General features: G+C 35.4%; 1 protein-coding gene across 7 annotated transcripts in view; it reads left to right on the top strand.

Annotated features, from left to right (window-relative positions):
- Positions 1-18,788, top strand: part of RUNDC3B (RUN domain containing 3B) — a 196,597-nt gene that overhangs the window by 136,799 nt on the left and 41,010 nt on the right. For all 7 annotated transcript variants that reach the window (XM_032761177.2, XM_032761176.2, XM_058425075.1 and 4 more), the window contains 2 exons: positions 1,031-1,199; positions 8,214-8,371. In XM_032761177.2, the coding sequence (XP_032617068.1) occupies positions 1,031-1,199; positions 8,214-8,371 (327 nt within the window). The remainder of the gene's footprint in view (positions 1-1,030; positions 1,200-8,213; positions 8,372-18,788) is intronic.

The following is an 18,788-nucleotide window of genomic DNA, read 5'->3' as shown; positions in this document are numbered from 1 at the left end:
TTCTTATTTGTTAATATAATTGCTCATATTTAAAATTTTATTTTTCCATGTTTATTTTTAAGTATATTAACACCAGTATTTTTCTTCTTTTTTCTTATTATACTTTACGTTCTGGGATACATGTGCAGAATGTGCAGGTTTGTTACATAGTTATACATGTGCCATGGTGGTTTGCTGCACCCATCAACGCATTATCTAGGTTTTAAGCCCTGCATGCATTAGGTATTTGTCCTAATGCTCTCCCTTCCCTTGCCCCCGACCCCCGACAGGCCCCGGTGTGTGATGTTCCCCTCCCTGTGTCCATGAATTAACACCAGTATTTTTCTTCTAAATTGGACCGTCATCTTAGCACATTTTTATCGCTATTGAGTTTCTGTTCTACCATTTTTTTCACCTTATGCTCTGCTTCTGTCGTATACTCATATCCTGAGGAATTTTAGATACGGATTGTGATAGATGTTCTCTCTGCTCTACCTCTGCTTGTCCTTGTTCTCCTCAGTAGGAAATGCTTAGGAGTGACTGGATCTTCTGAACCTGTTGTTATCTTCCCTTTGCTAAAGCTGAGCTGATCTTGACACACTACCTTGTATTATACCCCACTGTTATTCGCTGGAACTGCTGTTGTCTGCCTTGTATTGAAGATTGAGCAGGCAGCAATCCACCTCGGGCAGTGAAAAAGAACCCAGATAGAAGGCTGTTTCCAGCGCATCTAGAGTTTCTGTTTCTCTTCTCTGGAAATCTTTTCTCTCTCTTTTGGGCATTCTTGGTTTATATCTTAATACCTTATATCTGTAAACCCACTTGAACTTCTGTAGTATCTCTAGGGTTGGTTTCCAAGAGGGAGTCAGCAGCCCATGCTAACTTGCCATTTTCTTTTTCAGGAAGCTAAAATCTTTATAATATCATTATAATTCTGTATTTAGTACTAAATATTTTTGAATTTGTTCACTGTACCTCGCAAATGTAAAAGTGTTTAAGAATCAAGTTGGAACGTATTTTTAACTTTTTTTTAAAATTTTGATCTTCCCAGTTCTGATAGTATCAGCAGTGATGAGGAGGAGCTAAGGACTTTGGGAAGCAGTGGTAGCGAAAGCAGTACTCCAGAGAATGTCGGCCCTCCTTTCCTCATGGATGAGAACAGTTGGTTCAACAAGTGTAAGAGAGTTAAACAAAAGTATCAGCTTACACTGGAACAGAAGGTATTTTAAAATTATCAAAACACACTTAATTTTATTCTAGTTATTGCCTCTGAACTGTGACTGCCAAAATATTTTTAACTGAATAAAATTATTTATCCATTGCTGCTTCTCTTCTGTTTTTGAATTGTCCTCCTCTTAATGAAAAATCAGGCAGCTGTAGAAGATACTTTTGTTTGTTGAACTTTTTCCAATTTTATGTTTTAACATAAAAACAAGCCATTTTAATAAGCAGTTTAATTTATGTATTTGAGATTCTAGTTTCTATGATAAATTTTATAAAAGATTATTGGCTTGTGAAAATGCAGTGATTGCCTAAGCACATGCATCTGTTTTTTTGAAAATTAGATATTTTAGCAGCTCTTGTGTGTTAAGCACTGTAGTAGGCAAAGTGGAGTATATAACAGAAAGAAAACAAACTCTATTATTTTAAGGAGTTTGTAACCATTACTTTTTTACTGTATTTTCTATTTTTCCCTTTTCTTCTTCTTTTAATATCATTATTCATAGATGATATATATAAGGAAAGCCCAGTGGAATTAGTGATAGAAGTATTCAAAAAATTAAAAATGCAGTGGGGAAGTTGTCATAATTTTATAAATATAAATAATTGTATCTATACAGATAGCTATTGCTTAGAAAATATTTTTAAATCCATATTATATAGCTATAAACATTTGCATAATGCATATGAAGAAAACTTTTCATGTGCTATTAAAGGAGACTTGTGGTACCAGCAAGAATTCAGACTAAGATAATCTGAAAGTATCTTCATTGCAAAAATCTGAAAATGCTGAGTAGAATACAACTTTTTAAAAGATTCATTCAGAGCTACTCTCTCAAGAAAAGGAACTCATTAGGGATCAGAAACATAGAACTAACACAAGAAGAATATGTGCATATATTAGAGAACTGTAGGCTCCAGGGATGGGGGTGAAGGCATAATTCCTTAACCTAGAAACTTGCATTTTAACACCAACAGGGAAACAGCAGGTATAGGTCCCTGTCATTCAAGGTGGAAATTGAACCTAGAATGTAGGAGTGAGGTGCAAAATGGCAGAGTAAACAAATAAATTTGTAGAGAAACCTTGATTACATGAAATAGCAAAAATAATGACCAATATGGGGTGACATTGGTACACTGAAACGTGTTTAACTGGCTCTTTTAGAGGAGATGGAGACAGAAGCCCTCATTTGTAGTGTTTGCCAATTTTTCTGGGATAAATACTCCCATCATGGCCAATTTAAAGCTACCAATATGACATCACTGAATGCAAAATTGGGAAGAGATGCACAGTAGAAGAGCATTCCATAGTATTTCTAGTAAGATAGATGAAATAGATGTAAATGACTGTAAGAACATAGATAATAGTTAAAATATGGTGAAATAATTAGAAAGTGATGAATTTTGAGCAGTTATTACCTTTGTGTTTAATATAATTTACTTAGTTGTAAATTTATATAATTTAATGTTTAATAACAGCAATGTTTAACAACTGACTTAAATTTCTGAAATTTAACAATCAGTTCTCGAGAGCCTATACAAGCCAGCTACAGGCCACCACTGGGAGTACGAAAGCAGAGCAGAACTAAAACACTGACTAAAAATATCAGAAAGAGTCAGAGATGCACAGTAGAACACCATTACATAATATTTCTACTAAGATAGATGAAATAGATGTAAATAACCATAAGAACATGAGATAATAGTTAAAATATGGTGAAATAATTAGAAAGTGATGAATTTTGAGTAGTCTTTTGAGCTAGTCTTTTCAGGTCTTTGTAATATAGTGAAGGAGGTTAGAGACATTTTTTTAATGTGTGTGCCTGTTTCCAAAATTAACATTTAGAAGTTGCAATTGAGAGAATAGAAGTAGAATGTTTAATTTTCAAACTAGTAGAGGGAAAGAAAAGAAATAAGGAAAGCTTGATCAATATAATAGAAGGGAGCACATTAGAAATAATAAGGATAGTGAAAAGAGAACACAAAATGCAAATTACATATAACCAGAAGAGTCAACACCACCATAAAAGGAAATGGCAGAAACTTGCCAGTTAAGATAAACTCTTAGATTTATTGAAAAATAATTATAAAATTTAGCTGTATGCTATTGATAAGAGAGACACATAACACATAATGACATAAAAAGTTGAAACTAGGGGGATAAATATACTAGACAGATACTAACTAAAAGAATTCTATGTCAATATCATTAAACATAGACATTAAGGCAGAAAGCATTATTAAGACTAAAGAAAGACATTGCCTTTTTTAAAAAGTAAGTATTCACCAGCCAGGCGCGGTGGCTCACGCCTGTAATCCCAGCACTTTGGGAGGCCAAGGAGGGTGGATCACGAGGTCAGGAGATGGAGACCATCCTGGCTAACACAGTGAAACTCTGTCTCTACTAAAAATACAAAAAATTAGCTGGGCGTGATGGCAGGCACCTGTAGTCCCAGCTACTCGGGAGGCTGAGGCAGGAGAATGGCGTGAACCCACGAGGCGGAGCTCGCAGTGAGGGGAGATCGCACCACTGCACTCCAGCCTGGGCAACAGAACGAGACTCCGTCTCAAAAAAAAAGAAAAAAAAAAAGCATTCACAAAGAATATATATCAGTGCTGAACTTACATATATTTAACAATATATCCATGAAAAATATGAAGCAAAAATTAATTAAATGTCCAGAATAAATTGGCAATTCCATAATTATAATGAGAAATTTTAACGTCTTTCAGAGTAATTTATAGATTGAACGGATATAGTGAACTTCGATAACACAATTAATAAACCTGATCTAAAATATATTAAATGTTAACAATTAGAATATATAACCTTTTCAAGCATATATGGAACAGCTATAGTGGGTTTTTTTGTTTGTTTGTTTTGTTTGTTTTGTTTTGTTTTGTTTGAGATGGAGTCTCGCTTTGTCACCAAGGCTGGAGTGCAGTGGTACGATCTTGGCTCACTGAAACCTCCACCTCCTGGGTTCAAGTGATTCTCCTGCCTCAGCCTCCCGAGTACCTGGGACTACAGGCATGTGACACCACGCCTGGCTAATTTTTGTATTTTAAGTAGCGATGGGGTTTCACGACATTGGCTAGGCTGGTCTCTAACTCAAGTGATCTGCCCACCTCGGCCTCCCAAAGTGCTGGTATTATAGGCATGAGCCACCGCACGTGGCCAATCTTTTTATGGAGCACACTAGGTCACAAAACAAATGTCCACAAATACCAAAGAAATGATACAATATTATCACTTTAGTTTAACTTTTATAATAATGTAAGGTCATGTGAATAGTGCAGTAAAGTTAGATATCAATACAAAAAGTTTAGCACCACCCACATGCCACTCATGAAATTAAAGAAAAAAATTGTCTAAATTATAGGTCAAAAAAATTGAGGAAATAGAATACTTTAAAATGAATGAGAATGAAAATAATGCATACTAACAGTTGTAAGTTGCCACACAACTTGTATAGTACTTGTAGAAATACTTAGATATTTAGAAAAGAAACAATGAAAATTAAAGAGATAAGTATCCAAGAAGTAGTCAAAGAACAACCAAACCAGTTCAAAAAGAAGGAAAGTAATAAAATAATAGATATGGGTGAAGTAAAAAACAAAGAAACAGAATTAACAAAACCAAGAGATAATTATTTGCAAAAATTAATGAAATAAATTCTAGCAAGAATAATTTTTTTAAAAAATTAAGGCACAGATAATCTTAAGAATGGAAGAATAGACAGCACAACATAAATGGAGAGACTCTCCCAATAATTATTAGAGAATATTTTAACAATTTTATGATAATACCTTGCAAAACAAAGAATTTTTATAAATAATACTTATCAAAACTGATCGATGTGTAGCCATTTAACAAATTGAATAAGTAGTTTAAAATCTTTCCAATCCCCCGCCAAAAAAAAACTATTATGTATTGTTTTGGTGACTCTACCAAATACAGTCATACACTATATAATAATGTTTTGGCCAACAATGGGCCATGTATATGAGGTGGTCCCATAAAATTATAATGGAGATGAAAAATTCCTATCACTTAGTGATGTAGCCATGGTGATGTTGTAACACAGGGCATTACTCATGTGTTTGTGGTGATGCTGGTGTAAATAAACCTATTGCCCTGCCAGTCATTTAAAACTAGCATATACAATTATGGAAAGTATATAATACTTGATAATGATAATAAAATACTATGTTACTGGTTTATGTATTTACTATACAATACTTTTTAGTCATTATTTTTAAATGTACTCCTTCTACTTAAAAAACAAAAAGTTAAATGTAAAACAGCTTCAGGCAGGTCTTTTAGGAGGTAGTCCAGCAATAGTCATTGTTATCATGGGAGATGACAGCTCCATGTGTTAATGCTCCTGAAGTCCTTGCAGTCAGACAAGAGGTTGAGGTGGAAGACAGTGATATTGATGATCCTGACCCTGTGTAGGCCTAGGCTAATGTGTGTGTTTGTGACTCCGTTTTTAACAAAAAAGTTTAAAAAGTTAAAAAGTTTTTAAAATGTTTCAATAGAAAAAAAACTTATAGAATAAGGATGTTAAAAAGAAAATATTTTTGTATAGCTGTACAATGTATGTTTCAAACTGTTATTACAAAAGAGTCAAAAAGATTTTTAAAAGTTTGTAAAGTAAAAATGTTATAGTAAGCTAAGGTTAATTTTATTACTGAAGAAAGAAAACTTACAAAAATAAATTTAGTGTAGCCTAGGTGTACAGTATTTATAAAGTCTACAGTAGTGTACAGTAGTTGTAGGCCTTTACATTCACTAACTACCCACTCACTGACTCACTTTGAGCAATTTCCAGTCCTGCAAGTTCCATTTCATAGTAATGGCCTACAAAGTTGTACCTTTTTTAAAAAAATCTTTTATACCATATTTTTACTGTCCCTTTTCTATGTTTAGATATATAAATACTTGCTATTGTATTACAGTTGCCTACAGTACCCAGGATAGTAACATGCTGTACAGGTTTGTAGCCTAGGAACAATAGGCTATACCATCTAGCCTAGGTATGTAGTAGACTCTGTAATGTTTATAGGTTGGTGTAAGTACACTCTGTAATGTTCATAGAATGGCAAAATGGCCTAGCAACACATTTCTTAGAACATATCCCCATCATTAAGTGGCACACAACTGTATGAGTGATCCCTATTTTATATGGACTGTTCCTGAGAATAGAAAAAGAAGGAATAGTTTTCACTGAATTTAATGAACCCCAGTATAACTCTTATACTAACATAAGATCATGTGAATATAGTATCAAGTGGGAATGTGATTAGTATAAAACCAATAGTAAAAACAATTACTACAATGGCAATATCAATAGAAGTATCTAGTAAATGTGAAGATATGCATGGCCTATATCCTAGGAATTCTACTCCTAGATATATCTCCTCGAAACTCTTGGATATGCATACCGGGAGACATAACAGAGTGTGTTCACAGCAATATTGTTTATATTAAGAAAAACCTAAAGTGATCCAAATGGTCATTGAGAGAACAGTGACAGAAGAGTGAATAAACTGCAATATTCATACAATGGAATATTATACAGTTTTTAGAGCAAATGAACTATAGCTAGGCTCATCAATATAGACAAAATATTTTCAAAAGGATGTTGACAAAACCAAGCAAAACTAAACAACGTATTGTTTAAGATGACACATATTTGTAGTAAAACTGGAAAGAAAAGTAAAGAGATGATAAACACAAATCTAGGATATTGTTACCTTTGCAGGGGAGACAATCAAGGAAGGCATTATATTGACTTTTAAAGTATTGGTGATTAATCTAGGTGGTGGATATGTGAGTATTCTTTAATTACTAATGTTTATGAATATATATTGTTTATATTAAGCTGTATATATATGAAATATTCATTTATAAAAATTAACTTTAACTTCTGAGATTTTATTATAGAAGAACAAACATTTGAGAATTATCAGGAAAAAAATGAAAAATAAGCTCTTGAAGAATAGTATTACCTACTCTTAACATGTATCATAAATCTAAAATAGGTGAAAGTTTATTAATGACACATGAATAGGGTAACATGTAATAGAAGAATACTTTAAAAAGATTCTAATTAATAATCCTTAGAGGAATTTGAAAGTACATTGCAAATAAAAAGAATAGAATGCCATGGGAAGAGAACAATCAGAAAACAGGAAAGAGATTTTGAAAATTAAATATATGACTTTCTGAATTCAGAAATTTAGTACAAAGGGTTCGAGGATCAATTCAGTAAGTTTTCCCAGAAAGCAGGGCAGAAGGACAAAGAGAAAGTAAAGAGTAAAAGGTTAAGAGATCATTCCAAGAAGTCTTATATCTATTATGTGTTTACTAATAATAATAGCTAGTAATTATACATTGTATGCAGTGTACCAGACACCGTTCTAAGCAATTTATCTGTATTGATTCATTTAATCCTACCAACTAGGGTACTCTGATGGGTCCTACTTTTTTAGATGGTGAAACTGTGGCACAGAGAGCTTAAGTAACTTGCCCAAGGACACATAGCTGATAAGTGGTAAAACTGGAATATGACACTAGGCCGGGAGGCCTAACCAAAACATTATACTACCTCTCACTAACATATTAATGCTAAAATGTTAATGTCTATGTGTTTTTGAAAAATAATCACAAAGAGGCAACTTTCTAATTGGTCATTCTGTTTTTAGGTCTGTATTTTGAAACTAGGAGTCATGCAATTGTTGTGAAGCTTAGAAATTACAATGTTTTAACTAAGTTTTGCCTCAAATTACAGTTTCTCAAACTTTAGAGAAGAGTTTTAAATAATGGAGAATATATGTTAAATTTTTATATTCAATTAAAACAAATTTTTTACTAATTTATCAGTAATGCTTTGAAATTGTTTCATTACAATATAAATAGGAATAGCATTTAAGCTACTCAGCATTTATCTTCAGGATATGTATTAGAATTTTGCAGTTGCTATATCTTGATGATACTGGATTTCCAGGGTTACCTTGAAGAACTCTTACGACTTCGAGAGAACCAACTATCTGAATCTGTCTCCCAGAATAAAATACTACTTCAAAGGATTGAAGATTCTGATCTGGCTCATAAACTGGAGAAGGAACAATTAGAATATATAATTGTGGAGCTTCAAGATCAGCTGTAAGTACAAGCCTTTTAGAAAAATGTTGGTAGTATGTAAACATTAAGACAAAATGTCATGTTTTGATATAGGAGGCAAATTCCAAGAAATCTTATTGCCTGTTAAATTCTTTTTCACCTACACTTTTTTGAAAGTTTACTTTTGTTTTTGTTATTACAAAAGTAATCCATGTTAATTGCAGAAACTTAAAAAAATACAAGAAAAGGCCGGGTGCAGTGGCTCATATCTGTAATCCCCCCCACTGGGGAGGCTGAGTTGGGCAGATTGCTTGAGCCCAGGAGTTAGAGACCAGCCTGGGTGACATGGCAAAACCCCATCTCTACTAAAAATACAAAATATTAGCTAGGCATGGTGGCATATGTCTGTGGTCCCAGCTACTCAGGAGGCTGAGGCAAGAGGATCGCTTGAGTCCGGGAGGTCAAGGCTGCAGTGGGCCCTGATTGAGCCACAGCACTCCACTCTGGGTGACAGAGCAAGACTCTGTCAAAAAAAAAAAGTAAGAAAATACAAGAAGAGAATAAAAATTACCTTCAGTTGTGTTACCCAGCATAAACTGGTTATAACTTGGTGTATATTATTCCAAATGCATATGTATAATTCTTAAAGTAGTTACTGATTGACTGATTACAAATAGATGGTATTTAGACTAGTGCTACTCAAAGTATAGTGCTGGTGTATTAACTGTTACTAGGTTGTACCAGAATGTCACTAAGCAGAGTTTAGGATAGCTGAGTTATTTTTTAAGAGCAAGACTTCTTTTGATGAAGAAAGCAGTATAATGAGCTACTTTCTGGTACAAGCCTCTTGTCACTGTTCAAAGCACTTGTACTAATCATATTTTGTCAGGCTTGCTTTGTTCGATTTATTGTGAAAATTTTCACATATTAATATTTAATCTTAAAAAATAATTTAAATTTTTTTATTTTGAAATAATTTCAAACTTTCAGAAAAGTTATAAGGACAGTTCAAAGAATTCCCATATGACATTTCCTAGATTCATTATTTTCAACATTTTGCCACATTTGCCTTATAATTCTCTCCCTTTCCCTAAACACACATACATTTTTTAACCACTTGAGAGGTTGCATACATTATGGTCCTTCATTTCTTACTGCTTCAGTGTCATTCTTAAGAACTAAAATGTTCTCTTATATGATCATAGTTCAGTTGTCAATTAAAGATATTTAAATTGACATGATACTTTCACCCATAATTCATATTCCAGTCTTGTCAAAAGTCTAAATAATGTCCCTTACTACAAATTTTGTTTCTTTGGTACTGGATCCAATTCAGGATTGTGTTCGCATGTGGTTGTCAGCCACTTTAAACTTAGAACAGTTTTCAGTCTTTTTCTTGCATGAGATTGGTATTTCTAAAGAAAACTAGCTAGAATTCTTATAGAATGCCCCTTAATTTGTGTTTCTTTACTTTTTCCTTATGATTAGAATGAGCTTATCCATTCTTTGCTGGATTACAACATAAGTAGTTATGTTCTGTTGGGGATATGATACCCAGAGGCACATAGTCTGTTGGACCTTTATTAATGATACTAATTTTAATCATTTGGTTAAGGTGTTTTTCTCTTCTGTATAGTTACTGCTGTTCCTTCTGTTCCTTATAAATTAATTAACACGTAATTTATAAGTAGATACTTTAAAAATTTCAACTTTTATTTTGTATTCAGGAGGTATATTTGCAGGTTTGTTACACGGATATGTTACATGATGCTGAGATTTGTGGTATGATTGATCCTGTCACCCAGGTAGTGAGCATAGTACCCAGCAGGTAGTTTTTCAACCCTTACCCCCCACCCTTCCTCTCCCTTCTCGTAGTCTCCTGTGTCTAATAATGCCACTTTTATGGCCACGTGTACCGATTATTTAACTACCAGCTGTAAGTGAGAACATGAGGTATTTGGTTTTCTGTTTCTGCATTAATTTACTTAGGATAATGGCCTCTAGCTGCATCCATGTTGCTGCAAAGGACATGAGTTCATTCTTTTTTATGGCTGCATAGTAGTCCATGGTATTAATGTACTGCATTTTCTTTATCCAATCCACTGTGAATGAGCTCCTCAGTTGATTCTATGACTTTGCTATTGTCAATAGTGCTGTGATGAACATAGGAGTGCGTGTCTATTTGGCAGACCAATTTATTTTCTTTTGGATATATACCTAGTAATGGTATTGCTGGGTTGAATGGTAATTCTGTTTTAAGTTATTTGAGAAATCTCCAAACTGCTTTCCACAGTGGCTGAACTAATTGATTCCCATCAACAGAGTGTAAACATTCCCTTTTGTCCATAGCCTTATCAGCATCTGTTGTTTTGCAACTTTTTAATAATAGCCATCTGACTGGTGTCAGAATGGTTTTGATTTGCATTTCTCTGATTATTGTGTTGAGCATTTTTTCACATTTGTTGGTTGCTTGTATGTCTTCTTTTAAGTATCTGTTCATGTCCTTTGCCCACATTTTACTGGGGTTATTCTTGTTGATTTAAGTTCCTTGCAGGTTCTAGATATTAGACATTTGTTGGATGCATAGTTTGTGAGTATTTTTTCCCAATCTGTAGGTTGTCTGTTTACTCTGTTGATAATTTCTTTTGCTTTGTAGAAGCTCTTTAGTTTAATTAGGTCCCACTTGTCAATTTTTGTTTTTGTAATTGCTTTTGAGGACTTAGTCATAAATTCTTTTCCATATGTTACATTATTCTGCATATGGCTACCCAGCTATCACAGCACCACTTATTGAATAGGGAGTCCTTTCTCCATTGCTTTTTTTTGTCAACTTTGTCAAAGATAAGATGGATTGTGGGTATGTAGCTTTATTTCTAAGTTCTCTGTCCTGTTCCATTGGACTTTGTGTCTATTTGTGTAACAGTACCATTCTGTTTTGGTTACTATAGACTTCCTTGTAATATAGTTTAAAGTCAGGTAACGTGACGCCTCCAGCTTTGTTATTTTTTATTAGGATTTATTTGGCTATTTTGGTTCCATATGAATTTTAGAATTTCTTTTCTAATTCTGTGAAAAATGATGTTGGTATTTTAATAGGGATAGCAGTCAATCATGCAATTTGCTCTGTAGGTTGCTTTGGGCAGTATGGTCATTTTGACAGTATTGATTCTTCCAATTCATGAGCATGAAATGTTTTTCCATTTGTTTATGTCATTTGTGATTTCTTTCAGCAGCGTTTTGTAGTTCTCCTTGTAGAGATTTTTCACCTAATTGCTTAGATGTATTCCCAGGTATTTTGTCCATGTGTGGCTGTTATAAGTGGGATTGTGTTTTTGAGGTGACTCTCAGCTTGACTGTTATTGGTGTATAGAAGTACAACTGATTTTTTTACATTGATTTTATACCCTGAAACTTTACTGAAGTTGTTCTTCAGTTCTAGGAGCCTGTTGGTGGTCGTCATGGTTTTCTAGGTATATAATTATATCATCAGGAAAGAGAGACAATATGACTTCTCTTTTACCTATTTGGATGCTTTTTCTTTCTTTTTCCTATTGCTCTGGCTAGGACTTCTAGTACTACGTTGAATAGGAGTGGCCAGAGTGGGTGTCCTTGTCTTGTTCTACTTCCCAAGGGGAATGTTTCCAGCCTTTGCCCATTCAGTATGATGTTGGCTGTGGGCTTGTCATAGATGGCTCTTATTATTTTAAGATACATTCCCTCAATACCTAGTTTTTTGAGGGTTTTTATCATGAAGGGATGTTGGATTTTATTGAAAGCTTTTTCTATGTCTGTTGATATGATCATATGGTTTTTGTTTTTTATTCTGTTTATGTGGTAGATCACATTTCTTGATTTGCTTATTTTGAGCCATCCTTGCATCCAGAAATAAAGTCTACTTGATCGTAGTTAACTTTTAGAGGTGCTGCTAGATTTAGTTTGGTAGTATTTTATCGAGTATCTTTGCCTCTATCTTCATTAGGGATACTGGCCTATAGTTTTCCTTTTTTGTTTTGTCTTTCATTTTGGTATCAAGATGATGCTGGCTTCCTAGAATGTGTTACAGAAGAGTCCATCCTCCTTGGCATTTTGGAATAGTTTCAGTAGGATTGACACCAGCTCTTCTTTGTTTGTCTGGTAGAATACAACTCTGAATATATCTGGTCCAGGACTTTTCTTAGTTGGTAGGTTTCTTATTACTGTTTCAGAGCTTATTGCTCTGATCAGGTTCTCAATTTCTTCCCACTTTAATCTTGGGAGGTTGTGTGTTTCTGGCAATTTATCAATTTCCTCTAGATTTTCTAGTTTGTGTGCATAAAAATGTTCGTAATAGTCTCTGAAGATATTTTGTATTTCTGTGGGATTAGCTGTAATGTCAACTCTGTCATTTCTCATTGTGCTTATTTGGATCTTCTTTCTTTTTTTCTTTGATAATAGCTAACAGTCTATCAATCTTGTTTATCCTTTCAAAGAAATTATGTTTGGTTTTATTGATCCTTTGAATAGGTTTTTGTGTCTCAGTTTTGTTCAATTCTGCTCTGATTTCAGTTATTTCTTTTCCTCTTCTAGCTCTGGGGTTAATTTATTTTTGTTCTTTTAGTTCCTCTAGGTACGATGTTAGAGTGTTGATTTAAGATCTTTCTAACTTCTTGATGTAGACATTTAGAGATAAAAACTTTTCTCTTAACACTATTTTTGCTGCATCCCAGAGATTTTGGTATGTTGTATCTCTTTTTCATTTATTTTAAAGAATTTTTAAATTTCTGTCTTAAGTTCATTGTTTACTCAAAAGTTATTCAGGTGTATGTTGTTTGGTGCCAATGTGATTGTGTGATTTTGAGAGATTTTCTTGCTATTCACTTCAATTTTTCTTCCACTGTGGTCCACATATATGCTTGGTATGATTTCAGGTTTTTAAAAATTTATTTGGACTTGCTTTATGGCCAAGCATGTGGTCAAACTTAGAATATGTTCAGTGTGCCAATGAAAATAAAGTATATTGTGTGGTTGATGGGTAGAGTATTCTTTAGATGTCTATTAGGTCCAACTGGACAAGTCAAATTTACATCCAGAGTTTGTTAAGTTTTCTGCGTTAATGATCCATCTAATGCTGTTAATGGGGTGTTGAAGTCCACTACTATTACTGTGTGGCTAAGTCTTTTGTAGAGCTAGAAGTACTTGCTTTATGAATCTGGGTGCTCCAGTGTCAGTGCCTGTGTGTATGTGTGTGTGCATGTTCGTGTGTGTGTGTATATATATATATATGACAGTTAAGTCTTTTTGTTGTATTGAACTCTTTATCATTATGTAATGACCGTAATGACCTTCTTTGTCCTTTTTTAGTGTTGTTTCTTTAAAGTATGCTTTATGCGATATAAGAATAGGACCCCCTGCTCTTTTTTGTTTTTAGTTTGCATAGTAGATCTTTCTTCATGTCTTTACTTTGAGCCTGTGGGTTTCATTATATGTGAGATGGTTCTCTTGAAGATAGCAAGTGGTTGGGTCTTGTTCTGTTAGCCACCTTGCCTCTCTGTGTTTTTTAAGTGGGGCATTTAGACCCTTTACATTCATGGTTAATATCGCTATGTGATGTTTTGATCCTATCCTCATGCTGTTAGCTGGTTGCTTTGTAGTCTCGATTTTGTAGTCTCAATAGGGTCTGCAGGCTATGTATTTAAGTGTGTTTTTGTGGTAGTACATATTGTTATTTCATTTCTGTGTCTACAACTCCCTCAAGGATCTCTTGCAAGGCTGGTCTGTTGATAATGAATTCTCATAGTGATTGCTTGTCTGGAAAATATGATACATTTCCTTTTCTTATGAAGCTTAGTTTGTTGGGATATTAAATTCTTGACTGGTATTTCTTTTCTTAAAGAATGCTGAAAATATATTCCCAGTCTTCTCTGGCATGTATAGTTTCTCTTGGGAAGTCTACTGTTAGCCTGATAGGATCCCCTTTGTAAGTGATGTGACCTTTTTCTGTAGCTACCTTTGAGATTTTTTCTTTCACATTGACCTGGAAAGTCTGAAGATTGTGTCTTGGGGGTGGTCATCTTGTATAGTATCTCATAAAGTTTCTCTGAATTTTTTTGAATTTGTATGCCAACCTATCTAGTGAGATCAGGGAAATTTTTCAGTTCCAGAAGTTCACTTTAGTTCTTTCTTAAAATGACTGTGTTGTCATTCAACTCTTAGATCATTTCACTGGCTTCCTTGAAATGGATTTCAACTTTCTTTTCAATATTGCCATCTAGATTTTGAATTCTATATATGTCATTTCTGATATTTCACTCTGATTAGGATTCATTGCTAGGGAGCTAGTGTGATCCTTTAGAGGTAAGGAAATGCTCTGACTTTTTGAATTGCTGGAGTTCTTGTGCTAATTTCATCTCATCTGAGGGGGCTAGTGTTTCTTTTTCTTTTATAAACTGCTCACATTTGGATGGGGCTTGTTTTCATTTTCTTTTTTTAAAATCCCTTGAGGGTTTGACTGTTGTGTATAGTTGGTTGGCTTTGTTTTTGGGTCTTTTCAGAGGGTCAAGGTTCTGTAGGGGTTCCTTAGTTTGGGCTAGTTTCCTCATTGGGTTTCACAGGCATGGTGTGCTAAAGGAATTTATTTTTGTTTGGTGGTGTAATTCAGGCTGTGATGCAGTAGATGGCATATAAGAGTAAGGGCTGGCAGATATGCTTACTCAGCTATAAGCCTCCTTTGTATTTCAGTGCCTTCATAGCAGTGCTTTGGGGGAGGGAGAGATGTGGTGGTAGGGGAGATGTAGTGAGGGGAGATGTGGTTGGGGGAGATGTAGTAGGGGGGAGATATTGTTGGGGGGTAGAAGATTACCCCCTCACTAAGTCTGTTCCTAGGTTTTGGGGGAACCCCTCCGGTCATGGATGTCCTGCCTATGTTTCCTTAGCCCTAAGGGGGACGCTGGTTGGCTGCATACCCCCTCCCTAAGGGACCTCTCAAGCTGAAGCTTAGATCACCAGAGACTCATAACTCCTTGGGGACCCACTGGTCCTCTGAGCTTGGCAGAGTCAGAGTAGGTTGTGGGATATGTCTTTGGTGGTCTGGTTATGAACTGGGTCAAGGGCAGAGGATCCCCAGGAAGGGTGTTCGTGCCACGGATTTATAGCTCATGTGGTGCCTGCAGCCCAGGGTTTTTAGCCTGGCAAATGGCTGTGGGATCCCCCAAGCAGATCTCCATCCAGTGTCTGCCCCAGGAACAGACCTAACCAGCTAGATTTGTCCCAAGCTTTCTGTGCTGAAATTGCTGGGCTGTCCCAGGTGTTCCAGGCCATGGGGCTCCCTCAAGCAGAAGGTGCAACTGGTCAACAGACTGAACCCTTCCCAGGCTGGTCTTGTGGAAGGAAGGATGCCCAGCTCCCTTGGCGGCACATGAACTCACGCCTCCCTGTGTTCTCAGAGTGGGGGCTCCCTCCTCACTAGAGCTCTAACGACAGATTCCAGTTCTGAAACCCTGGGCAGTGTACTCCAACCCTGGGAGGTTGGGACTGGGCCTGCAGCTTGGTCCTCTGGCCCCATGGGGTTGAACACCAGCTGTGCGGGGGAAGCTAAACTGCTCCCAGGTTACTGGCAAAACACTCAGGCAGGGCAGTGCAGGCTGTGCTCTGTGCACCCTCTTACAGGAATGGCCAGGCAGGTGGCTTTGAGAGGAGCTGAAAGACAAGGGGGCATGTGGATCAGCCTTGCCCAATCCCATGAGAAAGGGAGCACTACTTTCTTCTGGCTCTGCAGTCAGTAGGGGCTACAGTCACTCAGAGCAAGATGGAGAGACTTAGGGGATGGGAACCTATGGTTGCATTTTGCTGTAGCTGTCTCATGTTCCACGAGTGCTTCTGAGCTCTGCACAGGTTTGAGCTCTGCCTCTGCATACTCTGTGGGCAATTCCTTTGCCAATTCAAATGTCTGTGTGGGTTGTGGGATCTTTTATAGTTAGCATCCCAGAGGTGTGGTGTTCTGTAGTTCCTTCACTCCCCCCTTGCTTTGGCTCTGTTCAGGACCGAGAGCTGGTCCTTGTGCTAAGAGATTCTATGCAGGCTTTCCAGCTTCCTTTTCAACCTTGGTGTCTGCATCACCTCTCTCTCAACTTTCAGTGTTTTCTCTCAAACAATCTGTTTGAAATGTGATGGTTTACGTGATATTTTGGTTTCTTTTGAAAGGAGATGTGTTTCCTGGCTGTATCTAATTGGCCATCTTGTCCCCTCCCTCCTAAAAACTTTCCTAGAATTGGACTCTGCAGACACTGTCCCAGTAGCAGCCCAGCTCCACTTCCTCCTTCCAGTGTTATTTTGTAACGAGATACTTTTGAGACTAAGTAAATATAAAAGATGATTTTTTTAAGTTAGAAAGTTTTATTAAGGAACAAAAATTTTAATAATTTTAGGAATTTGGATTTTGATGAAAAGAATTATGTCAAAAAACGAATTATGTTTACATATTTTTTCTTCTGTTTTTTTTTTTAATGGTATTTTAAAGAGAGTTTGTCCTATGGGGCATCACTGGGTGGGGAAGAGGTTAACACCTTTCTTAACCCCTTGCTTCCATTCGCAGGGAGAAAAATATCAAGAGCCAAACAGTAGAGATTTCTGGTTATTAAAAACCAGATTTCTGGTTATATCAAATTATAATTTTACAATTAAAATATGAAGAAGATAATTTCATTTTTCTTTTGCAAACAATACTGGTAGTTTAAATGCTTTTAACATAAAAATAATTATGAAATCACTTTATTTTTTCAAAAGGGATATTTTCATTTGAAGAATTAAATTTAAATGGATCACATTTATCTTACTTTGGATAATTGAAAGGAAACAAAGGCTTTCAAACTTCCAAGTTTGAGAAATTAATCTACCTGAGTTATGATTTTGTCATATTTCTGGATATAGGAGTGCCATTGATCCTCTTGATTTTTGCAAAGGAAGCTTTCAATTTTCTTTAATACCTTTAATTTAATACCTTTAATTTTAATTAAATATTACTAGAGCAACAAAAAAAATTATGGCCACTGATCATAATTAGACTATTTTCTTGAGTTTAGAGGTTAAAGATTTACTTTCATATAGTATGGCTTCAATTTCTAGATAGGGATAAGGCTCATGTGTCTTATAAGATTCTTTCATACAAAAACCACTTTCAAGGATACTGAACAGGAGCATAAGATGCATTTCTTTGTGAATGTTCACTATTCACTACTTTATCAGAATCAGCTTTAAGAAATGCAGAACAGTGTGGATATTTTTGCAGCTATAGTGAAAGAGTGAACATGTTTTATCCTTATCTTGCTGAGATTTTTAAAACATCAACTGTCAAGAAGGCCTACAATCAAAGTTGGGCATTGAAATTTCCTTTGTTACTCCTGAGAAGATAAAAGTAGCCCTCAGAAAATTAAAATTGTAAAGGAAAAGGCCAGAGAAGGAATACTGACAGGTAGAATATGAGGCATGTAATATTTGCTTCTATATTGTGTTGATTTTTTTTTTCTGGGCAATTTAAATCCTGAGTCACTTATTTTTATGTATTTCTTGATGATTAGATGTATTTTGAATTACTGTTAACATGCTTTTTGATTATGTCTTTGAATACTCATAAAATCTATACATTTTGTAGTTTGGGCAACAGAGTACAAGTTAGTGTGGAGTATTACAGGAGCACTCTAAAGCTGTCTGGAAAATCAGGACTGTGCTCTACACTTTCCAGTTGTGAGGTCTTAATGTTTTGGAGCCTCTGTTTCTTCATCTATATAACAGAGATAACATACTCACTTTGTGAATCATTATGAGTATTAATGGTGTTAGGTATATAAAGAAGAATGCATTCAAAGAAGGTTTATTCCTCTGCTTTTATATATGGAAACCTTAAAATCTCCTTCATAAATTCACTCAGGGAGATAAGGAGAAAATTAAAACCTTATGTCAAAATGCTACGGATCAAACAATGAGTTTTTGACTCTATCATATTATCCCCAAGTTCCAAGAAACTCACTTTCTGATTTCCAAATGGCAATGGGATTAATCTTTAAAATAATAGAATAGATTTGTATGTACCATGCATGTGAGTAAGACATATGTGTTTGCTTCTTAACAGGTATCACTTGTAACTATAATTCTTTTTATCAGTCATATGTTTGATGCAATACTAATTTAAAGTATTTTAAAAGGCATTGACAAAGGTATATTTGAATGATTAAGATTATGGTGGGCCAAGCACAATGGCTCATGCCAGTAATCCCAGAGCTTTGAGAGGCCAAGGTGAGAGAATCACTGGAGGCCTGCAGTTCAAGACCAGCCTGGAAAACACAGCAAGACCCCATCTCTACAAAATACGAAAAATTAGTTGGGTGTGGTGCTGTGTGCCTGTAGTCCTAGTTTTGTGGGAGGAACCGTGATGGCATAAGTGCATTCCAGTCTGGGAAATAAAGTGAGACACCATGTCCAAAACAAA

Source organism: Hylobates moloch, unplaced genomic scaffold, assembly GCF_009828535.3.
Source record: "Hylobates moloch isolate HMO894 unplaced genomic scaffold, HMol_V3 SCAFFOLD_1, whole genome shotgun sequence".
NCBI classification, from domain to species: Eukaryota; Metazoa; Chordata; class Mammalia; order Primates; family Hylobatidae; genus Hylobates; species Hylobates moloch.
This window is presented reverse-complemented; position numbering and strand designations above follow the sequence as displayed.